The sequence below is a fragment of the Dreissena polymorpha genome, chromosome 3 (assembly GCF_020536995.1).
Source record: "Dreissena polymorpha isolate Duluth1 chromosome 3, UMN_Dpol_1.0, whole genome shotgun sequence".
Taxonomy (NCBI): Eukaryota; Metazoa; Mollusca; class Bivalvia; order Myida; family Dreissenidae; genus Dreissena; species Dreissena polymorpha.
In genome coordinates, this window is record NC_068357.1 from 61,515,682 (window position 1) to 61,539,085 (window position 23,404).

The window sequence follows — 23,404 nt, forward strand, 5'->3', positions numbered from 1 at the left end:
GTTCGCTACAATTTCATCATGAATCATATTTGCATTTATTGGTTTTAATATATAAATACATCAAATATAAAGGCAGATTCTAGAAGCATCAGAAGTAATTTATATATTAATTAATTTAAAATACCTTAATGGCATGGAGTTTAAAATGATACCTTTACATGTAAAACCAATTTTTTTTTAGTTAAAACAAAAACCAACACATGATTTTTGTTGTCTGGTCTTATAGAACTACTCTTATTTCGAGATTGCAAGCAAATACATATACAATTATGAACAATAATACAATCATATAATGCAATCAGAAATAAACAAAATAACATCATATAATCATAATGAAATGCAATAATTAGATTCAAGATATCTAAATTCTAAAATATCTAATGCGTGTAATTTTGTGTTGAAAAAACATTTAAAGAATAAAGAAGAAAAAAAGTGACTTTTTCCAGTTAGTATATATCAACATGGATGTATAAATAGTATTCCATTTTATCAACATGGATGTTTAAATAGTGTTTTCAGATGAAAAAGGCATAGATATAAACATTTTTAGGTGCTTATAAGTATATATATACATTTTTCATTGAGTAAAGACAAAACAATGATGTAGAAGTTGTAATAACAGACGAAAAGACATTACAAAACAATAAAATGCATTTACAAATAGTAGGTTTTAAAGGGGCCTTTTCACAGATTTTGGCATTTTTTAAACTTATTCATTAAATGCTTTATATTGATAAATGTAAACATTGGATCGTAAAAGCTCCAGTAAAAAATCAAGAAAAAAATTAAAAAAAGGAAAAGAACATTGCCCGGAGCAGGTTTCGAACCAGTGACCCCTGGTGTCCTGCCAGAGTCCTGAAGTAAAAACGCTTTAGCCTACTGAGCTATTCCGCCGAGTACACATGCTGAACGTATTTTATACCCTATATAAGCAATCTTCGTAGTTTTACAAAATTTAACGACAAAAACAGAACTCTTCAAATTATTCAATCGTTTCGCGTTGCAACGCTTTATAATTTTTAGGTTTTAAAATCGTCAAAAGATGCATATAATGGCTCTATTAGACCATGGTAAATGTTCAGTATTACTGTTTCCTCACAAATATCATAACTAAAACGAAAATTTGCGAATCTGAAACAACTTTTTTCAATTTTGTCAATTTACCAAAGCGTGAAAAGATCTCTTTAAACAAACTACCGGTACAACAATAATCAAGTTTAAATTCTAAATTTGTGTGACAATAACATTAAATAGTTCCCATTCAATAATGAAAGATTCTAAATTATTTTTTGAAATTGATATTTTTTTCAAGTTATCATACTCGTATAGAACTACTCTTGCTATTCCTTTCTTCGTACTTTTGTCAATCATTTCTCACTGCTAGATTTTGACGATTAATTTGTTACAACAGCTTGGTTACTGCTGCCATGACGATGGTTGCTAGGAAGGTAAGTGGTGCTAGCAAGGTGGCACCAGAGGTGACTGGAAGGGTATAACAAATTGATTGGTTTCAAAAATACACAGACCATGTTGTAATTTAAAATCATCATTTATTAAACGAATGCTTACCAACAAATTTCGTCTTGACCCCAAACACCAAATTTGTAATTCCATGCTAAATAGGTATACAAGTCATTTATGCACTTAGTTTTACAATAGCTAATTTTGCTATATTAGTTAGTTACTGAGCAAAAAACTTTTATTTGAAGTCACGTTGTCGCACAGGAAGTCAGGCATGTCTGATTGTATTAGTATTGTATTATGTATTAGTGTTCCTAATTCAGGCAATATTTTTTTAATTGATTTTAATTTACTCAAAGTTTTATATAGAACATCTCCGAAATCAAAGCACAACAGTTATGGCTTTTTCAAATAAAAGCCTTACATCGATAATTGACAAATACTGTGTAATATATTGTTGTTTACATGCTGATAGCCAATAGTTTACTAACCGGTCATGGCCCTCACTTTAATGGAAGCATTCCTGCAATGTTTGCATCACATGTGAACAACTGATCCATGGCCTTTGCAGCAACCTCTGTAGTCTCATTAACTGTGCTAGAATATGATGGGCGACCATTGACAAGTGACTTATCTCCTGAATCGGACATAGCAATACTGGTGCCGTTAAATTTGATCTCAACTTTTGGTGCGGGGTTGCTGCCTATTGCTCGGCACTCCACCTGCACAAAGAAAGGCAAATTATTTATGTTGTGTTTGTTCTGTTAAAATTTCAATATGAATACTGAAGGCAGTTGTGGAAGAGCAGTGCTTAAACCAGAGTAGGCACTGGTACATCAAAATATAACAATGAAGCGGTATTAACAGGTTGTTCAATGAGCACCAATCTGGGAAAACTACGCCTAATGCATGTGCTAAACTATTTACCCAGATAAGCTTGAGCAGTCTTAACATGCTAATCAGGGATGACACTTTCAGACTAAACTGAATTTTTGTTAAGAAGAGACTTTCATTAAACATAATATTCCATAAAAGTAGAAAGTGTTGTCCCTAATAAGCCTGTCTGGGCTTCACAGGCTAATCTGGGATGATATTTTTACGCAAATACATTGAGCCCAGTTCTCCCAAACCAAGGCTCAATTGTAAAGGATTAAGATTGACTTTAAACTTATGGTAAAATCCTATGTTTTACCCAAAGATGTATGACCATGTCCTTTCATTTCAGACTGGTATATTTAAAAAAATATGCAAAAATTAATCTTGTTTAAAAGTTACATGAAGGTAGACTCATATATTAACTGGAGATATTTAAGTATTTGTGCCATGTGATAAGGGCGTTTAATGCAAGTGCTTAAAGTGTTGTCCCAGATTAGCCTGTGCAATTTGCACGGGCTAATCAGGGACAACACTTATGCTGTTATGATAATTTCGTTTCAAGAAAGTATCTTTTAAGCAGAAAGTGTCGTCCCAGATTAGCCTGTGCGGACTGCACAGGCTTATCTGGGATAACACTGTACGCACATGCATTTAACCCTCTTTTCACAGAGCACGGCTCATTTAAAAGCATTAACCATACACAAACTCTCAATGTTATAGAATTCCTCCCACAAAAATTTCCCATTTATGAAATGCATGAACATTAAATAGTGTTTAAAAGTTTTTTGGCATGTTGAATGTGGTCATAAACTATACAAAATAAAATAAAAAATCACTGCCAAAGTAGTATGGTAAAACATCAATGAACTTCAAATCCTGATGACACTCAACCTTAGGCTCATTTGCACACAAGCTTTGTCTAAAATTTCACCTAGTGACCTAGTTTTTGATCCCACATGATCCTGTTTGGAATTCGGCAGATATTTATTTGAGGCAAATACTCTGACCTAAGTTTCATAAAGAGTTGACAATTAATGTGACAGCTAGAGTGTTCACAACATAAATGTTGACAATGCAGGGAAAACTACAGACCACAAAAGCTCACCATCAGCAGGCTGTGCTTATTTGTGCAAAAAACATCAGAAATAGAGAACAAACTATGATCAGAAAGATCATAAATATGAGCTGCACTCTGTGAAAAGGGGATTTAATGCATGTGCGTAAAGTGTCGTCAGATATATGCCTGTGCAGTCTGCACAGGCTAATCAGGGACGACACTTTCGACTTTTATAATTTTCGTTTCAAAAAGTCTCTTCTTAGTAAAAATCAATTTTAGGCGGAAATTCTGATTAGCCTGTGTGGACTACACACGCTAATCGGGGAAGACACTTAACGCACATGCATTAAAAGGATCTTTTCACGGTTTGGTAAATTGACAAAATTGAAAAAAGTTGTTTAAGATTCGCAAATTTTCGTTTTAGTTATGATATTTGGGAGGAAACAGTATTACTGAACATTTACCATAGTTCAATATAGCCCATATATGTATATTTTGACGATTTGAAAACCTAAAAATTATAAAGCGATGAAACGCGAAACGATTGAATAATTTGGAGAGTTCTGTTGTTGTCGTTTAAATTTACGAAACTACGAAGATTGCTTATATACGGTATAAAATACTTAAACTGTGTATACCCGGCGGAATAGCCGAGAGGACTATTGCGTTTTTACTTCAGACTAACTCCAGGACTCCGGGGTTCACTGGTTCGAGCCCTGGTACCGGCTTCTTTTTTTCCTTTATTTAATTTTATTCTTGATTTTTTACTGGAGCTTTTAAGATCCAATGTTTACATTTATCAATATAAAGCATTTAATGACAAACTTCAAAATATGCCAAAATCTATTAAAAGGCCCCTTTAAACCCCTTCTTCATAGAGCATGGCCCATATTATTTGAACTGTCTGAAAAACACGCAATAATATTGTGAACGTATGTTATATGAAGAAGTCTCACCCTGTAGCTGCCTGGTTTGATCTGAACAGCCTCTGTAGGGTCAGTCACTGAAGCGTTGGAGTCTTTATATTTATGATTCATGGAGTCATACAAGGTAAGCATCACTGAGTCCACAGGATCTGCAACCATACGTGGCACCAGCAAATGTGACTTTAATTGTGACAACACTTTCCGCCTATAGTTTGATTTTCAATGACAAGTGACTTCTATTAATGAAACATTCCATAGTAGTGAAAAGGTGTTGATCCTGATTAGAATGTGCAACTTTAACTGCAGCCAGGGAATAAGATTTCTTGATTTCTTGAAAACATTGTGTGTCTTTAATCATGATGACATTTAGATTGAATAGGTGCAGACAGTTTTTATTTCAATAGACACAGATCTTGTTCGGAATTAGGATTACAAACTTTGCAGGTAAAGTGTAGTTTTGATATTGCAATCCAATCAAACTGTCAACAACCCTGACATTAGTTTATGAGTTGAAATAATGTGTTATTAAATAGACATCTCATATGAAGGACAATTATAATGTTACATTTTAAACACGAGAATGGAGCTTATTTTACTTAATTGTGACAATGATGTTTTTTGAATGAAATGTATCAATATAAATTATGGTAAGAATTGATATTAATATGTACAAAGATTGGTTCCAACTTGTTTCAATCAACAACAACTTTGGACCCAGTGAGACCCCTGGTTCCTGAAGTAAAAAAATCCAGTATATAATAACAGACAGTGATTGTCTTCCTTCTTATTAAAGTACTTTTAAACGGCACTTTCCCAATCCAGGAAAAAAAGTAAACTTCTCAATGGCCGTCCGAAAAATTCCCAAAAGGGAGAAAGGATGTGTCAATTTGGTTCCAAAAGCATGTTTAATTCAAGTGAACAAATGAAATGAGCACTGAAACTAAACATCAAAAAGTCATATACAAGAATATTTAGATGGGTGTGTTCAATTAAGTAACTAGCAATCAAAAAGACCCATAATTCCAATCTGTAGATTTCACGACATAATATATTAATGCATTTCATGGTTTTTGCTCTACATTTCTAAATACAATTTCCCTATTGGTGTGGTACTGGTATTTTCTCAATTGAGTGAATACATCGCTGTCAGACCATCTTCATAACAAAATTATAACCCAAAAAATCAGGAAATGTAAAAAATTCATTCGCAAATGTAACATAGTGACACTTATCCTTTTATTACGTAAACCTTAAGCTCTGAAAAGTAAATGTTAAACAGATTAAGTCTTATGACACTTTAAGAATCTGAAAGATTCATGAAGTTATGGACAACCTTTACTATGACTGTCCATTTGTCCAGGACTGCAAATCCTACAAGTGAAATGCATTTTTGTATCAGATCTGATAAAACTACACTTTTACATTCTACTATTCTTAAAGATTCAACTCCCCGACAGCAGAAACTTTGACGGTCCTTGTGAACACAACTTCACAATTATACATGCGATGTGTATTTGAGCCACGCTCTGTGAAAAGGGGGTTTAATTATTGTGCGTAAAAAATGACGATATTCTCTGCTTTTATGATTTTTCTTTTTAAAGAGAGTCTCTTCTAAGCAAAAATCCAGTTTCAGCGGATATTGTTATCCCTGAACAGCATGTGCGGAATGCACAGGCTAGTCTGGGACAACACTTTGCGCACATGCATTAAACCCCCTGTTCACAGAGCACAGTACAATTTTTTTTATCAGATCCTTTAAAACCACACTTTGAGATTCAACTCACGGACAACAGTGACTTTGACGGTCTTCTTGTCAGCCACAGTCTTGTTCTCGGCTATCAGGGTACATGTGTACTCTCCATCATCGCTGTATTTTACACCTACAAGATGGCAACAGCCAGTAAAAGATACGAATCATCAACAATGGGAAAAATAGTTTACATTTGAAATGTAGTGTGCTTAAAGGGAATGTCAACCATGAATGACCAAAAAAGAAAAGTTCTAAAATACCGTATTTTTTAACAATTATTAGTTTATATTGATTAAAATATCACGACTGGTATATACCATTACTTGAAAACAGTTGTTAAGTTTTCGTATTTTCAGTTTATTCGGTAATAAATGTTACTGGGTATGTCTACCAGGTAACTACCAGTTAACTATAAATAACGCAAGTAGATTGATCATCATCGTCACGTGGTAAACCCAGGAATGCAAATTGTGCATTCGTAGTGAATTGTATATAGTTCATATATATAATGATCAATGTACTTGCGTTACTTATAGTGTGTATATCGTCATGTCACATAATAAAGTTTCGCGATGTGAAATTGAAAGTACATCGCGAAACTTTATTACAGAATATACTGGAAATATGAAAACTGTTTCAAGTAATTTTATATACCAGTCGTGATATTTTAATCAATATAAACTAATAATTGTAAAACAATACGGTATTTTACAACTTTTCTTTTGTGGTCATTCTTGGTTGACAGTCCCTTTAATAAACTATGCACACACATGTTTTGAAGCATGTGTTTTATTTAAGCAATTGTTAATTAATGTATGTATGGTTATACTTGGGAAAATTGCATAGTCATTTAGTTTTTATAATGTAGCTATTTTAACAGATAATTCGTTATCTTGAAATATATGTAGTTTTTATGATCCCTGAAACTTTTTGGTGGAGCATTTAGTTGCCAGTTTGTCTGTCCATCCTTCCGTCACAATTGTTTACTTTTTCTTATTGCGCCTTCAATATTTTACCGATCTCTTACATATTTTGCATGTATGTACCTTGCATGGACCTCTACCTATTGAGGAGGTTTGATGTCACTGGGGTCAAGGTCGGGGTCAACGACGCTAATAATAGATTTTTTAAGTGGCTACACAATTAACACATAGATTGACAAAGAGCATCATCGGGGAGCGTCCATCAGTTTCACTGATATTCTAGTCTATCATGTTACTGATCAGTTGATTTAAACAAGTATAAATATTTAAATCTAAAAACTGTTTTTAAAATTATGTTTAATTCGTATTATAAAGCTTTAAGTTAAACAGTTAAACTAAAGTGGTTAGGTAATCATGGAGGTATATTTATACAAGAAATATCAAGGATTAGTAGAAGGCATGCACAGACCATAGCAAAATATAGCTGACTATTAATTGCTCTAGTAATATGCTGGCAAATCAATGTGCATATGATTGGTAAAATTAGTCTTTCACATGTATATAACATATAAAAACAACTTCTTTCTATCTGTTTTCTGATGCTTAAAAAAGTTCAAAATTAGAACAAGAAGCTTTTTACAAATGACTTTGGCTGAATCCTTAGAAGAAAATAATAATTCAATTAATGAACAACTCTTTATTGTAACAGACACATTGATTTGCATAAGTCACCAGCAAAAGTTGCCAGTAGAGTTGAGTAGTACGATATAGTCAACACAAGGTACAACCTAACATGCCATGTCATGCACTTAAATATAGTCTAGCCCACATTTTATTATAGCAGTGCAAAAAATAGTAATACTTAATATTAAGTTCATGTGTTTGATTCATTAATTTACAGTTATTGCTGTTTTAAGAATTCTGTAAGGTAAGGAAAGCAGTTAATTAAGGATTTTTTTCTTGTGTGTGTGTGTGTTTAACTAAATAGTTAACGATGCGCTGTTGTAGTAAAGTTTAGTAGTTCAGATATTTGACTCTCAACTTGGTCATTTTTTATTAACATCAATTGGTTCCAGCCCCAATCATACATTATTACGACAGCATATGTGAAATTATAACAAAAGACAATTATGATATCAGGAGATATTGGTAATGATGAACAGTATGCCATGATGTCTGTTGGTAAGGCCGGAAAACACGTGAGATTTGTGATAACAAATAAATGATGAACTTTATCGGGTTCCAGTCCCAATCATACATTATTACTGAAGCATATATGACATTATATCAAAATACAAGTATGATATCAGGAGATAATGGGAATGATGAACATGATGTAAGACCGGAAAACACGTGAGATTTGTGATAACATATTAATGATGAACTTTATGTGATGCTCACATGATAATGATGGGGATGAATACAATTATCAATATGATGGTCATTAATTGATAATGAACATAATAATACAACTTATACATGTATGACTAATTCAGGTAACAACAGTTGGCCAACAATATCAACATCATTCAGTTCGTCAACAATATAAACAACACGCAGTTCGTCAACAATATCAACATCATGCAGTGCACACCAACACTACACACTACAACAGCTGGGAGATTGTGGGCTGCATCGTCATAGCAATAGTCCAACATGCGAACACCTACATTATAATCAACCTTAACATAGCACGAAACACACTCATGTCTGGTGATAGTAATTTTAATGAATACAATATAAACTTTCCAGTTATGAACACCCCAAAAATTCAAACAAAATGCTGAACTAATTAACACAAAGTTGTTTTCATTTTGATACATTGTAAATATTTACATACCTATTTTCATATAATAACAAATTACATCTAGCAAGATAGATATGTTCCATGCTTTATTAGTATTAAAAAAATTGACATGTAGGACATGTAATTGAATACAACAATAAAACTGGTTTAACATTTCCTGCTCAGAAGCAAAGTGACAATGGCGATATTCAACCAGCATAAAACCAGACCAGTACCGATAATCACAGGCAGTTCAAGTTTTATGCTGTTTGCTTCTCGTCAGTATGAAAGTGTTGGAAATGAAGCCATTAAAACTTGATTTTATTAAGAATGGTATTTTATTTAATTTGATTTCAAATGGACTATAAACAAGTCCAAAAGGGTATCAGAAGGGTAACGAGTTTAAACGATACGCGTACGTCTCATAGTTTACACTTTCCCACTCAGAAGCACAATGAAAATGGCTATGTGCAAACAGCATACAATCAGAACAGTTCAGGTTTTATGCTGTTTGCTGGAGCAAGTATGTAAGCGTTGGACATGAAGCCTTTAAAACTAGAATCTAGTAAGAAAGGTCTTTGATTATATGTAACTTTCCAAAGGGACTAGAAATTCGTGAAAATACATATCTTAAGTGGTAAAGGGTTAAGCATACACTATTCAGTTAAGTGTGACATTAACCCACCCCAGCAACTACATATCCTAGTGATTGTCATATAATATCGTGAAAGAAGCATTCATGGCATGGCCCAATTGAGTAAAAGTGTATAACACAATACATATTGATAGATGAGTGGAATCAAAGTGTTGCACCACATTTATGTTCAAGAATCTATGATAAAAGCTAAATATTGGCAGCTGGCTAAATTTATTTTTTTTCACTTCTGGATGTAATAGAAATATTTTGTCACTTTAAGCAAGCGCTTCTGGTCAGGTCACAATTAGCTCAACCGCTGTGCACATCGTTATTTCTTAAATTTTCTAAATGGGGGGAAATTTTATAAAGAGACAGCTCAATATAAGAAATTTTATAAAGAGACAGCTCAGTACACCTTTAGTGGTGAGTCTGAACATGTAGCCATGCTCAGTGTTTGCCTTGTATTCGAGGGAGTAATTTGAAAAGCTGCCATTGACATACTGTACACGTTTCCCTTGCAGAGTAAAACCCATCCATCAACTTTACGGTCTGACCGGTATCGGTAACCTCGGACCAGAAGATCCTGTTCAGGCAAAGAAATATGGAAAGCATGAGAATACAAATAGACCATGCTATTTGGTCAAACGGGCAAGGCCTCACACGAACAGCTATTTGGATAATAACTAATGTTGCAAGCTGTAAGGACTAAACATTATCAAAGTCTCTATGGCCGATCAAGACTATTAATATCACTGGAAAGGAAATATGGAAAAAATATAAGTCCACTGAGGAAAGCTGTAAATGCAAAATGTCAAAGCCACTGAGGAGAGCTGTTAAGACGAAAGTTCAAAGCTACTAACGAAAGCTGTACAGACAAAATGTGAAGGGAACTAAAAAGACAAAAGATTAAAAGCACTGAGAAAAGCTGTGAAGAACAAAGATTAAGGCCACTGAGGAAAGCTTTAAATACATATGGTCAAGGCCAAGGAAGAAAGCTGTAAAATCGAAAGGTCAAAGCCATTTCTGAAAGCTGTAAAAACAAAAGATCCAGAAAATTTTGGAAAGCTGAATGGACAGCAGGTGCATGAAAAGTTAAATCTACAACAACATATTGATGACTATTCATTAAAGAATATTCAAGCTCCTCTGGATCTGCTGTAAAATTAAAACAGAACATAGTAAATACAACAACAACATGACTAATACATAGATAGGAAAAATTCATACGATGGAGCAGCAAGAAAACTTATATGTTGTTAGTTATCACTATCGGAAGTTCACTTGCCCAGTTAATTAGAATAACGTTACCAGATTTGAATAGATAACCAGATGTTTTACAGACAAAAGTTGCCTAGTTAAAGTTCTGCTAATGACTTATATGTGCACCCTTATCCGGCCATCTGAGTGCAAACAAATAGAATAAATGAACTTTGCAATAATTATTTCTATCATGTAATCATATTCACTTCATGTCTATTTTCCAAAGGCAATCATTAAATAGTTGTTCAAACTAGCAAATAAATAACAACAGTGCCCCATTCCTGATGTATAATACTTATAGTACAACGCAGTTTTATGGAAAAGATCATAAAATATCAAACAAGTTTTCTTTTTATTGATGTTTATCGGCCAATCTATAATTCTTTGCTCTGATGCAAAACTCTAGAACACTATTTAATTTCAAAACATTAGAATTCTTTATCATGGTTTTAATACGATGAAAACAACCATACAATGGATCATTATTCATTTAATAGACCCAGGCCAAGACAAGGGAATTCATGAAACTGCAAAATACAAATATTGAGAAGATGAAATATAAAACACAAACTAATCACCCAAATAAAATGCCAATACCTTTAAAAGGTTAGACACAACAAATAATTTGTCCTAAATTAAGTTAATTGAATCATTAACAACTGGTAGTTTGGTCTTTTTTTCTTCAAATAAAATGGTCTTCACAAAAGTATGTATTAAAGCTAAGTTATTAAAACACTTAGGTATTTTTTTTATTTAATGAAGTGCTCTTACCTCAAACACTTTTTACTTTCATGATCTCCATCACTTATCAGGTGGATTGAAAGCAGATCAATCCGGAAGTGAATACAATACAGATGTTAATATATCATTTTTCATGAATCGGTCATATAGCTCCAAGTTTCGGACGATTGCAAGCAACACAATCAATATGAAGCAAATGTCAGAACATATATACGTGCACATAATTATATCAGCAACTAAACAACTTATATTAAGTGAAAATGGAAACACATTACCATAAAAAAGCAACTATTTTTGGGGAAGAACAAGTGACACCTGTTATGCTTAGTTCAAATTGATATTCAGATGGGACTGGCCTTTTTTTCAGCCTGTACTTGTTCTCGTTCAAGACGTGCAAAGAGCGCTCTTTGATAGCCTGTTCTTCTGTCTCAGAGGACGATGCAAACATGCAGACCACTCTAAGAAGATGGGAAGCAGCCACAGTGATATCTCACTTTCTAAATCAATCAAAGCACGACTCATTGTTACCTCCCTTGATTAACTGACAAAAGTTATCTCCTTGGTCGATGAACAGTCACTGACAACTGCAACAACTCTGCGAAACCCTTCCAGCAATTGAAAAGAAACATTTTTCTTTTATTAAGAAATTATTCAATAAAAAAACTTGCTAAGAATTAGTTTAATTTAGATTTCAGATATATTGCAACCAGTGCAATTTGATTGCAGGCTTTAATTAACAAACAGAAAAATTACTGATTTACTGGAGGAAAAAATCACCCTTTTCAAATGATTCAAAAAGTTGCTCCTTATAATAATAATAACAATAACTCCTATTAATTTATAAGCAATTTTGCCAAACTATTTCAACAATTTTGGACAACCTTTTGCAGCTGGTAGTGTTAATTGTATGTACACGTACACACATGATCCACGATTAACATGATTGACTGCAGAGACTCATTAGATGATCTGTATAAATTCGCAAGAAAGATTTTGATTGCAATTGTCAATAACAACCTGATAATGGTTATGTACATTAACTGTTTTATTTATAGTAAAACCTTTTCGTAAATAGCTTAGTCATTAGGACACTTAATATCAACACTTTCTTTTCATAAATAATGTGTGCTTGGCTTTGAAATAGCATCAACTACCAAACAACTAATGTCAAATAAATTAAGTAAATTATTCCAAGCGGAACAAATACCCAACGATAAAAGTGTGGTTTGAATAATAAATATATGTTTAAGCCCCAATAACTAAATAAGCACCTCCAAGCACACCCATAAACACAATCCCAAACATTAATAACTAAACAAGCGTCATCAAATATACCCCAAAACATAATCACAAAATTAAATGTACAAATATGTTCTTGCTATATAAAAACACATCATCGTTTTAGTGTTTTACAGACCTAATTGTGGACGAGGAACTGGTACAATGAATCTCTACTAGTAACAGATCTAAATTGTTACAAATGATTAATTCATACATTATTGTACTTCAAGACAGCCTTAAGTTTTTTCTACCCATAAAACCACTACAAATTGATCAGATTTGTAGGATTTACCCCTGCATATGTCAATTTGGCCCATCATCCGATTGTTTTAAAATAAGTTTTTTTTTGTTTTTTTTTCACCATTCATTTTTGTTAAGTCTTTATTTATAACTGTTTGGGGCTAAATTCTGTAAAACAACTGTCACTTAGTTGTGGCCTAATTAAAATATGCAGATACATTAGAGATTTAGATTTAGAATTAGAGATACAAAGCAAACCAGTTCCTTTGGAAATTAGAAAGAATACCAATGCTTTCCCTAGACCGGCCTTTACTCAGATTGCTTGTTAACACTATTTTTTGCATTAAAAGCAAGCGAACAAACAAATGAAGATTTTGTTATAGTTGAAAGTGTATATCATCTAATAATGTCGTCTGATCACAATTGTAAACATGTGCATGTGAAAGCAAAAGGCCTTACACAATTCAACGAAGGCATTCTGCACTTTATGTAACGCTTAATTAATACATGTCAGCCATTTCCATAACATAGTCAATGTTTAAATAATTTATAGACATAACAACCCAAAACAATCTGAGGGAAGAAATGGTGAAAGAAAAACATTTGCTTCATTACAACTAAAGTAGTTCACTAAAAAACTCTCTTTAGACTATAGTGTTTAGCAGAATACATTTTAGCAAATATACAAGATACTACTGCCGTGATTACACAGCTGTGTATCCATAGCAAATGGATGTTGCTATGGAATTGGTCCATACCCTTAATAAGAAGAATAAACTGATATAATCCAGTGTCTTTGTTTGCCTCATAATTGAACTCAAATCGACCAGCCTTGAAATTTGATTCAGAGTACTGGGCAGTATAGCCAGTAGCTGCGTAAAATGATTGTGTGATGGGATGAACTACGCCATTGCTGTCTTTGAATTCCCAGTTCACACTAAGGATAAAAAGATAAAAAGAATAATATGATAATACACATGTATACAAGTACTCAAGACATGTAATGCTGATTACAATATAACTATGGAGAGACACAAAATAATGTATCAAGCTTTAAAACAAAAGTTAAACAATTTGTTGTCTGAATTTTGGGGAAAAAGGTCAGAGCTCTCAGAATATCGGAATGATGGAAAATGTAGTCAAACATAGACTCAAATTATTCATAAACAATCATGATTAAGTTATAATTGACAGATGCAAAAGACCTTCTGAAAAAATCCATGGCAATATATTTGAAGATTATTATAAGCTAGTAATGACATTGTTCCTACAAGTTATAAAGTGGTGGTGACTGCAATTACCAGATAAATAACAGTGAGCGGCCCAGAAAAAATGCACATAAAATATTTTAGTACCTGAAATAGCATAACATATGTACATAAAAATTATAAAGAAAATGTTAAACTCCAGTCCTAAATAATTAAACTAAATAACAGTTTAAGTTTGTTATACATTAATGTCAAATCTTTTTTGTTCATGATTCCTGTTCTTTTTCAATAAGAATGTTTTTAATGAAACAATGAAGTCAAGCATCATAAATAATTGCCTTAATTCGTCTTTTTCAAATGTACACATAAAGTGTTGAAACTCTTGAACTCAAAGGTGTAGTTAAGCTCAATATAATTTATGATAATAGGCCCTGAAAAAAGCATGCATATGTACAAGTCACCAAAACGCTAATTGCATCATCTAAGAGTTTATAATATAGAAAACGCATATCAGTAAATAAAGGAAGCAAATTCCAACACAAGCCCAATAAAACATATTAAAGAAATTATGCCATTATTTTAAATGATTTAATCTTTTTAGTCTTTTAAATATTTACTTTTTCCCATATTTTGTATCATTTTAAACTCTGCTACATATACTACTACCTTCTACATACTACTCAATCGTTTGGTGGCAAAGCAGCCTTTCATAAGCCTTTTAATGCAATAAAACAGATTGTATGCTACAAAAAATGACATACTTGTTTTTGATGTAGTAGTTGAGATCGGATGAGCTCCCGATGCATTCAAGGGTGATGTTAACACGAGTTCTGGGGTCCATAAGGGGCTCAGGTGTCGGCTTGACCGTAATGTTGCGACTCACTGTGACACTCGCCCCATGTACGAGGGAAACTGAAACATATGAGAGAACACACGATGAAAATATTTTGTCTTTCCATTTACATAATTTTAATTCATGATCCCATATAACCAGCAAGAGCAAATTTCCACTAGCCCCTAATAACATTTATTTTACAGGAGCGATTAAAAAAATGGAAGAACTGCACTGGAAAATTTGGGGTCGTAACATTTACCATATTTTTCCCAAATAACCTTCTACTTCTCAATGGCAGGTTTCCAAATTTATTTTTAGTCCATGTGAGCTCTTTTAGTTGAACCTTAATTAATATAATATTGAAAATATGTTAATTTTAAAGTATTTGAGAGCAGAACAACACAACACCAATTTTCCTTTTTTTTGGTCAAAATGTGAGTTTTTTCCAAGTGTAAGGGGTCAGGCCTTATTCCCGATTCCTAGTAGTGAAAAACAAAATCACCGTCACAGTTCAGCTCAAAACATATTTTTGGCAAACATTTTGTTTAAGCTAAGGACAATTTCTTCCTGAACTATACTTGTATGGAAATTTTGTTTTTAATTTTAGTGAGCCCATTTCAAAACAAGTTGTAATTAAATCTAAACGTTACAAAGTTCAGACACTGACTATTTATTCAGGTATAATGATGGACGTATTGCCTTACAACCAAGGTAAATGGGCTATCAAATTGCAGCAAATTAAAAAGAGCTTTCAGATTCTTGATATTGTAGAGGATACAGCTTTCTTACAGCAAATCTACAAGACAACATCCTGTCTCATAATTATTGTATGACTATTTAGAAGGGGCTACCTTTGTTGATTTGTAAGAAATATCAGACATCATCTTCGGACTATATTCAAGACGGATTGAACAATATAAACTTATGCATTTGGGACAAAGGATAAGAGACATAATGGCTCATTCAAAGTTGAGATTTATTGACTATAGATATATATCAGAAATTTAAATTAAGCGTCTTTTTTAGCTTAAAATGTATCTATGGGCAAAACTGAAAGGTATACAATATTAAGCATGCATACAAAATTGCAACAATCGATTTAATACATCCAACAGTGTAAGCAAATCTCAGTTGACACTGCTGCTTATATATCGGTCATGTCTGCACTCTTTTATCCAAGTATTACAACTATTGAGCAATCTTTATACCTGGATAATACCTGCTAAATCTATTATTTGCAATTCGTAGCCAATTGTATGCTTCTGTAACAATGGAACTATATGGAAATCAAGCATTTATGACAATAGAACCATTTCACAATAGGCCAAAATTTATAAGAGCACAATGTCAAGTGACTCGCAGAACTCCAGAACGAGGCTGAACGTGTAGCCATCTCCAATAGTCTCACGCAACGCCGCATCTGATTTCATCTGTTCACGATTTTCAACATTCTGCGATGTAACGAATTAGAAAACTCAATTTATCATTGTCAGCATAAGTAAACAATATGTAATTCACATTTTAAGTGTCAATACATTAAATAAATGTTCTTGATTAAAGTACTTGTATCTTCATTTTTTTGCACACATTTGACACTCTTTGTTAGAGCTTTTTTATCGCGCTGTTTAAATAAAGATCTATCTTGTTTATTGATACATTAGTGGTTTAATAGCCCCGTGTTCAGCACAAACCCATTATCTCGTTACGATCAGATACTGTGCCGACAAATACTAAATAACAGCATAGTGTCATAAACCACCCGTGGTAGATGCCTGGTCATTGAACATCAGTTATGATACCCCAATGTCTTATCGTTGTACAGAATAGAACAGAACAGAATAGTTTATTTTGACTTAAGCATATATACAGCTCATCGTCATAAACATACATATACACTAACAGCAAGCGTTTTAATTAAATGCAAAACATGCATCATTTCGAAGAAAGATCGATTCAAAAAGAGATGAAATCCAAAATGTTCAATTGAGAATGTCACATGGAAGAGGTTCAAACTTAGTGACCAAATAATGTAAGAACTTAGTTTAATGATTTCAACAAGTATTACATTATTATAAGTTTATTGGCTTTACAGATATATACAACATGTAAGGAATACTACATATAAAAGAAACTGTATTGAGGAGTTTGATAACGTAAATATATTTGGGCGAAATCTATAATACTTTGAAATTAATGTTTTCCTAACATCGTAACACGTAGTAGTTGTAGTAGTATTGCGTAGTGATTTCTAAGACTAATGTAATGCCAAATACTGAAACTAAATACTGTAAAGATACTTACCAGTTTAATCATAAAAATACAGTGAATGCTGCCTGTACGAAATGTTCCGCCTGGAATTAAGAAGGAATTTAAGACAGTTCCACCTGGAAAATTGTTGATTCCGCCCGGAATTTAGTGGTAACAAGAAAGAATGTTGCCCAGGCGGAAAAGAGGCAGAAACGAGGCGGAAACGGGGCATAAAAGGGGCGGAAATGGGACAGAATTTGGGGCGAAATATGCTAATCAGGCTGAAAAGATTTTCGGGCGAAAATTAGACTGGGATGGAAATTTCCGGGCGGAATTTTATTTCCGAGCGGAAATGACAGGAGAATATATGAATGCTTCCGAGGGGGGGTATATACATAGCTCCTTAAGCTGCTGATGAATTGACGGACATTAGGTGGTCACAAAAGCTTAAGAAAAACTTTTTGAAAATCACAAAAACAACATATACATTTCAATCTTTTTCCAGATACAGTCAGTCATAAAACAAACCTTATATATATTGCTTAAAACCAAATACCCAAAAATCAAAAGCAATGCGTGTTGATTCACTGAAACATTCGCCAATTAAATTGAAGGAATTCAAAAACTTTATCTGGACCTCTGATGGAGCTAAAACACTTCTATTTCACAAATGACAAAAATCTCAATATGGAACTAAAACATTCAATAAGATATAGACACATTTGACTGAATTATGCCTTTTATATAATGTGAAATTACTGCAAAAATAGCTGGCTTGAGCATTTGTTTTAAATTTTATAGGTAAACCACTCGACCTGAGTTCCGCCTTGAACAAATTAAGATACATGGTCTTTTTGGGGCGGAAATCAATTTCCGCCTTTAGTCCCCCAGAAACAATAGTTTCCGTCCCAATTCCTCCTCATTTCCATCCCATTTCCGCCCCAAACTTTCGTACGGGCAGACATTCGTCCTAGCCTTTTTTTCACACAAGCGGACATTCGTTCCTATGTTGTTTGACAAACTGAACATTCGTGCCTTTGTTATTTTGACTATGCAGATAATGGTCCCTACATTATTTTGATAGCCCGGACACTTGTTCCTTCGTTATTTTCACAGCCTGGAGATTCGTTCCTGAATAATTGCTATTCCGGCCATTATTATCTCATTTTATCTAAATTATATGACACGCTTGGCAATTTATATGGTATATTAATGTGTTTTTTTTAAATATATTTTTCTCATATTTTGTGTACTTTATACTGTTGTAAGACTTTATTGTGGTCATGAGAATGATAACGTTATAAAATAATTGAATACAGTCGAATCTGACCTAACGGCCACCTGAAAATAACTGTCACTTGCAGACAACGGTCAGTCTTGATTTCCCCCGACAAAAACCACTCTATAGTTCGCCTGAAAATAACGGCCACCTGATCAAAACGGTCAACAGCCACTATATTCCACTCCGAAATTCATGTTTGGACTGAAAACAACGGTCAGGCGTCAGTCGTCTCAAGTCGAGAAAATTAAAAACACAGCACATCATTTGTCCGTCTAGTTTGCGGGTAAAGCGTCTGATAGCGGTAACTGCCTTGGATATTATAAAAGCGGCCAGCTGCGAGAAAACAAATAATAGGGTGTTGAGAAAAGGTCGAAACAAAGGATCACGACCGCCGTTTGTGCATCCAAAACTGGTACGTAACATTGTCTCACCATCATTATTGAATTTGCATTTTGATTACATGAAACAGGTGAAATTAACAATAACAATGTGTATTAATAGCAATTATCGTCTGCAGGCATAACGCATGAGCGCATGACAGAGTCAATTGATCTTTAGATCAAAAAGATATTATTCTGCATTATTCAATGTAAGTTATTTCTGTTATTATGCTTAGCTATCGGCAATGAGCTGGTGTTTAACACTGTTTGCAAACGACTGGGTGGGGTAACAACGTAAAAATACTACAAACTGACCAACCATCTTAAAATCGTGATCCGAAAACAACGGTCACCTGTGGACAACGGTCACTTTTGTCATTTCCCTTGTCTGACCGCTGTGCTCAGGTTTGACTGAAACCTTGCAGAAATCTGGGCGTGAAATATATGTAGGAGCGGATATCCGGTTCGTCAAAATTATGTTGGAACGATTTTCCGGGATTTTTTTTTTTCATACCAAAATTTTCTTGTACCCACATTTTGTTCGTACTCAATTTTTGTTCGTACCAAAATTGTGTTCGTACCAAAATTTTGTTCGTACCCATTTTTTTTTGTTTTGGCATATTTTTTCTTACCCAAAATGTTTGCACCTAAATCTTTTTTCGCACCAAAAATTTTGTTTTAACATAACTGCTTCATTTATTCACCAAATGACTTCAAATTAATATTGAACATCTCTTATGACAACACGGTCTATCCCGAATATCCATGTCCACATTATCCACCCCAGGGCCCCACGAACATAGGCCTTGCCCACCCAAAATTGCCGTTTAATGTAACATCTATGCGGCTCGGGGATACGCGTCGGCCTCTGCCGCGCCGCTTCCAATTTTACTTTGTTAATATAAGATAAGTTATAAATATATAGATAACTTATAAAATAAGTTTTTTACCTTTCCAAACCATTTTCGAACTCAACCGTCGTATCCAGGAAACAAATGTTCTGACTAAATGTCATGAAGATTGGACCAAAATGTGACTTCTAGAGTGTTTACATGTTTTTACTATATACATATAGAGAAAACTGCCCTGCTCCCTGGCGGCAATGTTTTTCACCGATGTAGAACTTTTTTAAACTCGTCCGAAATAAAACCAAAGTTTTGACCAAGTTTTACGAGGATTGGACAAATATTGTGACTTCTAGAGTGTTCATAAGGTTTCTCTATAGCCATATAAGGAAAACTGCCCCGCACCCTGGTGGTCATGTTTTTCAACGGACCGGAACCATTTTTTAACTCAACCAACATATCATTAAGACAAAAATTTTGACAAAGTTACATGAAGATTGGGCATCAAATGTGACTTCTACAGTGTTCAAAAGGGTTTTATATTTTTACCTAGTGACCTAGTTTTTGAACTCAAGTGACCCAGTTTCAAACTCAGATCAGACAACAAATGTGGCCACTAGAGTGTTCACAAGGCAAAATGTTGACGAAGGACGACGGACGACGGACAAAAGGTGATCTCAAAAGCTCACCATGAGCACCATGAGCACCAGGTGAGCTAAAAATGGTCAATTAAACGAAGGATGATTTCTAGTGTGTTATGTTAAAATCTGCCCAGCTTTTTGTTAGTTTTTTACCTTAGGGTTATGATTTCAGCAAATATTTTATAGAACCACAATACCATGTTAAAGTCCAAATATTTAACCCCTGGGTATTGTGGTTAAAAGAAGAAGAATCCGACTAAAACGAAATTAAGAATCAATAGTTTACTCGAACAAACACAATTGCAATTATTGAAAGGATTATGTTAATGAGGCGCGTTTTTGAATTAATTTCAATTATAAAACGAACTCATTTACAGAGAGGTTGCTAAATTTGTATTGACCCTGATTAAAAATAAATTTGAAGCCTATCATTTTAGTTAACGGGCATCTATTGTTGCTGAAGACTTAGCCAGAGCAAGGCATATTCTTGAAATTAACATGACCACCTTTCATAAGGATATGTATATATATATTCATACATGTTGCCATTGAGAGGTAACACATGTTTTTTGTTATATTGGAGCTGGTGACCTTGTTTTACATATTCATATTTATTTATAAATAAGACCTCTGTAGCGGTTACAAAGGCTTTATAACATTAGACCCGGTGATATATTTATGTCACTCCATGACCCAGATTGAAACACATTTTAGATATTGTCTATACGAACATTCTGACCAAGTTTTATCAAGATCGAGTCGTAAGTATGGCCTCTACAGTGGTAATAATGTTTTTCTAAGATTTGACCTGGACTTGAATTTAGAAACTAACCTGTCTTTTGACAAACATGACCAAAATGATGTTTAGAAATAAAACTATTAGACATTGTTTTTTATACTGATTGAACAATGTGAAAGGATTGTTAAATGGTATTTTTGAATGATTATTGTGTGTACTCTGCAGGCAACAAGACAGTAAATCGAGGTTGGAAGTACTTGCGCTTGCATCGGTGCGTGAAGTTGGCACACCGCTCAGTAATCTACATCAGCAGAGCAACTTACGAATGCTGATCTGGCACAGCACCTTGCTAAAAATCTAAAAATTTCAGATATGTTTTCATGTTAAAAGTGTCACGGCGAATGCTGAGCCAGCACAACACTCTAGCGCGACATTCGAAAACAGCATTCGTTTCAAAAGTGTTACGGCGAATGCTGAGCCAGCTCAACACTCCAGAGCGACATTCCAGATCAGCATTCGTTTTTAAAGTATAACGGCGAATGCTGAGCCAGCTCAGCACCCCAGCACGATATTCCAGACCAGCATTCGATTTAAAAGTATAACGGCGAATGCTGAGCCAGCTCAGCAACCCAGCGCGACATTATAGATCAGCATTCGTTTTAAAAGGGTTAAGGCAAATGCTGCGTCAACTCTGCACTCCAGCGCGGCATTCTAGATCAGAGTTCGTAAGGCAAATTCTTAGCCAGCTCAGCATTCCAGCGCAACATTACAGATAAGCATTCGTTTTAAAAGGGTTACGGCGAATGCTGAGCCAGCTCTGCACTCCAGCGCGACATTCTAGATCAGCATTCGTTTTAAAGGCGTTAAATTGAATGCTGAGCCATCTCAACACACCAACACGACATTCCAGATCAGAAATCGTCTCATAAGAGTTATGGCGAACGCTGAGCCAACTCAGCACTCTATCGCAACAATCCAGATCAGCATTCGTTTAAAAAGTATTTCGGCGAATGCTGAGATAGCTCAGCACTCCAGCGCAACTATCTTGATCAGCATTCGTTTCAAAAGTGAAAAGGCGAATGCTGAGCCAGCTCAGCACTCCAGCGCGACATTCCAGATCAACATTCGTTTCAAAAGTGTTACTGCGAATGCTGAGCCAGCTCAGCACTCCAGCGCGAAATTCCAGATCAGCATTCGTTTTGAAGGCGTTAAATTGAATGCTGAGCCAGCTCAACACACCAACAGGACATTCCAGAGCAGCATTCGTCTTATAAGAGTTATGGCGAACGCTGAGCCAACTCAGCACTCTAGCGCGACATTCCAGATCAACATTCCTTTCAAAAGTGTTAAGTTGAATGCTGAGCCAGCTCAACGCCCAACGCGACACTCCAGATCAGTATTCAAATTATAAGAGTTACGGCGAATGCTGAGCCAGCTCATCACTCTAGCGCGATTTTCCAGATCAGCATTCGTTTTAAAAGTATTACGGCGAATGCTTAGCCAGCAAATCACACAAGCGCGACATTCAAGATTAGCATTCGTTCCAAACGTGTTGCCTTGAAGGCTGAGCCAGCTCAGCACTCCAGCGCCACATTTCAGATCAGCATTTGTCTTATAAATGTTACGGCGAATGCTGAGACAGCTCAGCACACCAGTGCGACATTCTATATCAGCATCGGTTTCAAAAGCGTTAAGTTGAATGCTGAGCCAGCCCAACACCCCGACGCGAAATTCCAGATCAGCATTCGTCTAATAAGAGTTATGGCGAATGCTGAGCCAGCTCAGCTATATAGCGCGACATTCCAGATCAACATTCGTTTTAAAAGTATCTAGGCGAATACTGAGCCATCTCAGCACTCCAGCGCGACATTCTAGATCAGCATTCGTTTAAAACATTTTACGGCAAATGCTGAGCCATCTCAGCACTCAAGGGCGGCATTCTATATCAGCATTCGTTTCAAAAGTATTACGACGAATGCAGTGCCAGCTCAGCACTCCTGAGCAATATGCCAGATCATCATTAGTTTTAAAAGTGCTAAGGCGAATGCTGAGCCAGCTCAGCACTCCAGCGCGACATTCCAGATCAGAATTCGTTTCAAAAGCGTTATGGCGATTGCTGAGCCAGTTAAGCACTCCAGCGCGACATTCTAGATCAACATTCGTTTTAAAAGTATTAAGGAGAATGCTTAGCCAGCCATCACTCAAGCGCGACATTCTAGATTAGCATTCGTTTAAAACGTGTTGCCTTGAATTCTGAGCCAGCTCAGCACTAGGGCGTGACATTCCAGA

At 34.8% G+C, this 23,404-nt stretch overlaps 1 protein-coding gene across 1 annotated transcript; it reads right to left on the reverse strand.

Moving 5' to 3' along the window:
* Positions 1-564: 564 nt before the first annotated feature.
* On the reverse strand, positions 565-16,676 carry LOC127872266 (uncharacterized). Its single transcript, XM_052415597.1, has 8 exons — positions 16,673-16,676; positions 14,908-15,058; positions 9,918-9,999; positions 8,588-8,675; positions 6,105-6,200; positions 4,351-4,469; positions 1,953-2,183; positions 565-1,482 (listed from the first exon to the last, which is right to left on the reverse strand). Exons 1-7 carry the CDS (start codon positions 16,674-16,676, stop codon positions 1,965-1,967), a joined length of 759 nt encoding a protein of 252 aa, XP_052271557.1. The 3' UTR covers positions 565-1,482; positions 1,953-1,964.
* Positions 16,677-23,404: the final 6,728 nt, after the last annotated feature.

What these genes read in the sequence shown, in the direction of transcription:
- LOC127872266 (XM_052415597.1), bottom strand. An exon ending in CGTCAAAGTCACTGTTGTCC is followed by an intron (nt 4,470 to 6,104) that starts GTGAGTTGAATC and finishes GTATGGTTGCAG; the next exon opens with ATCCTGTGGACTCAGTGATG. An exon ending in TCAAACCAGGCAGCTACAGG is followed by an intron (nt 2,184 to 4,350) that starts GTGAGACTTCTT and finishes TTCTTTGTGCAG; the next exon opens with GTGGAGTGCCGAGCAATAGG.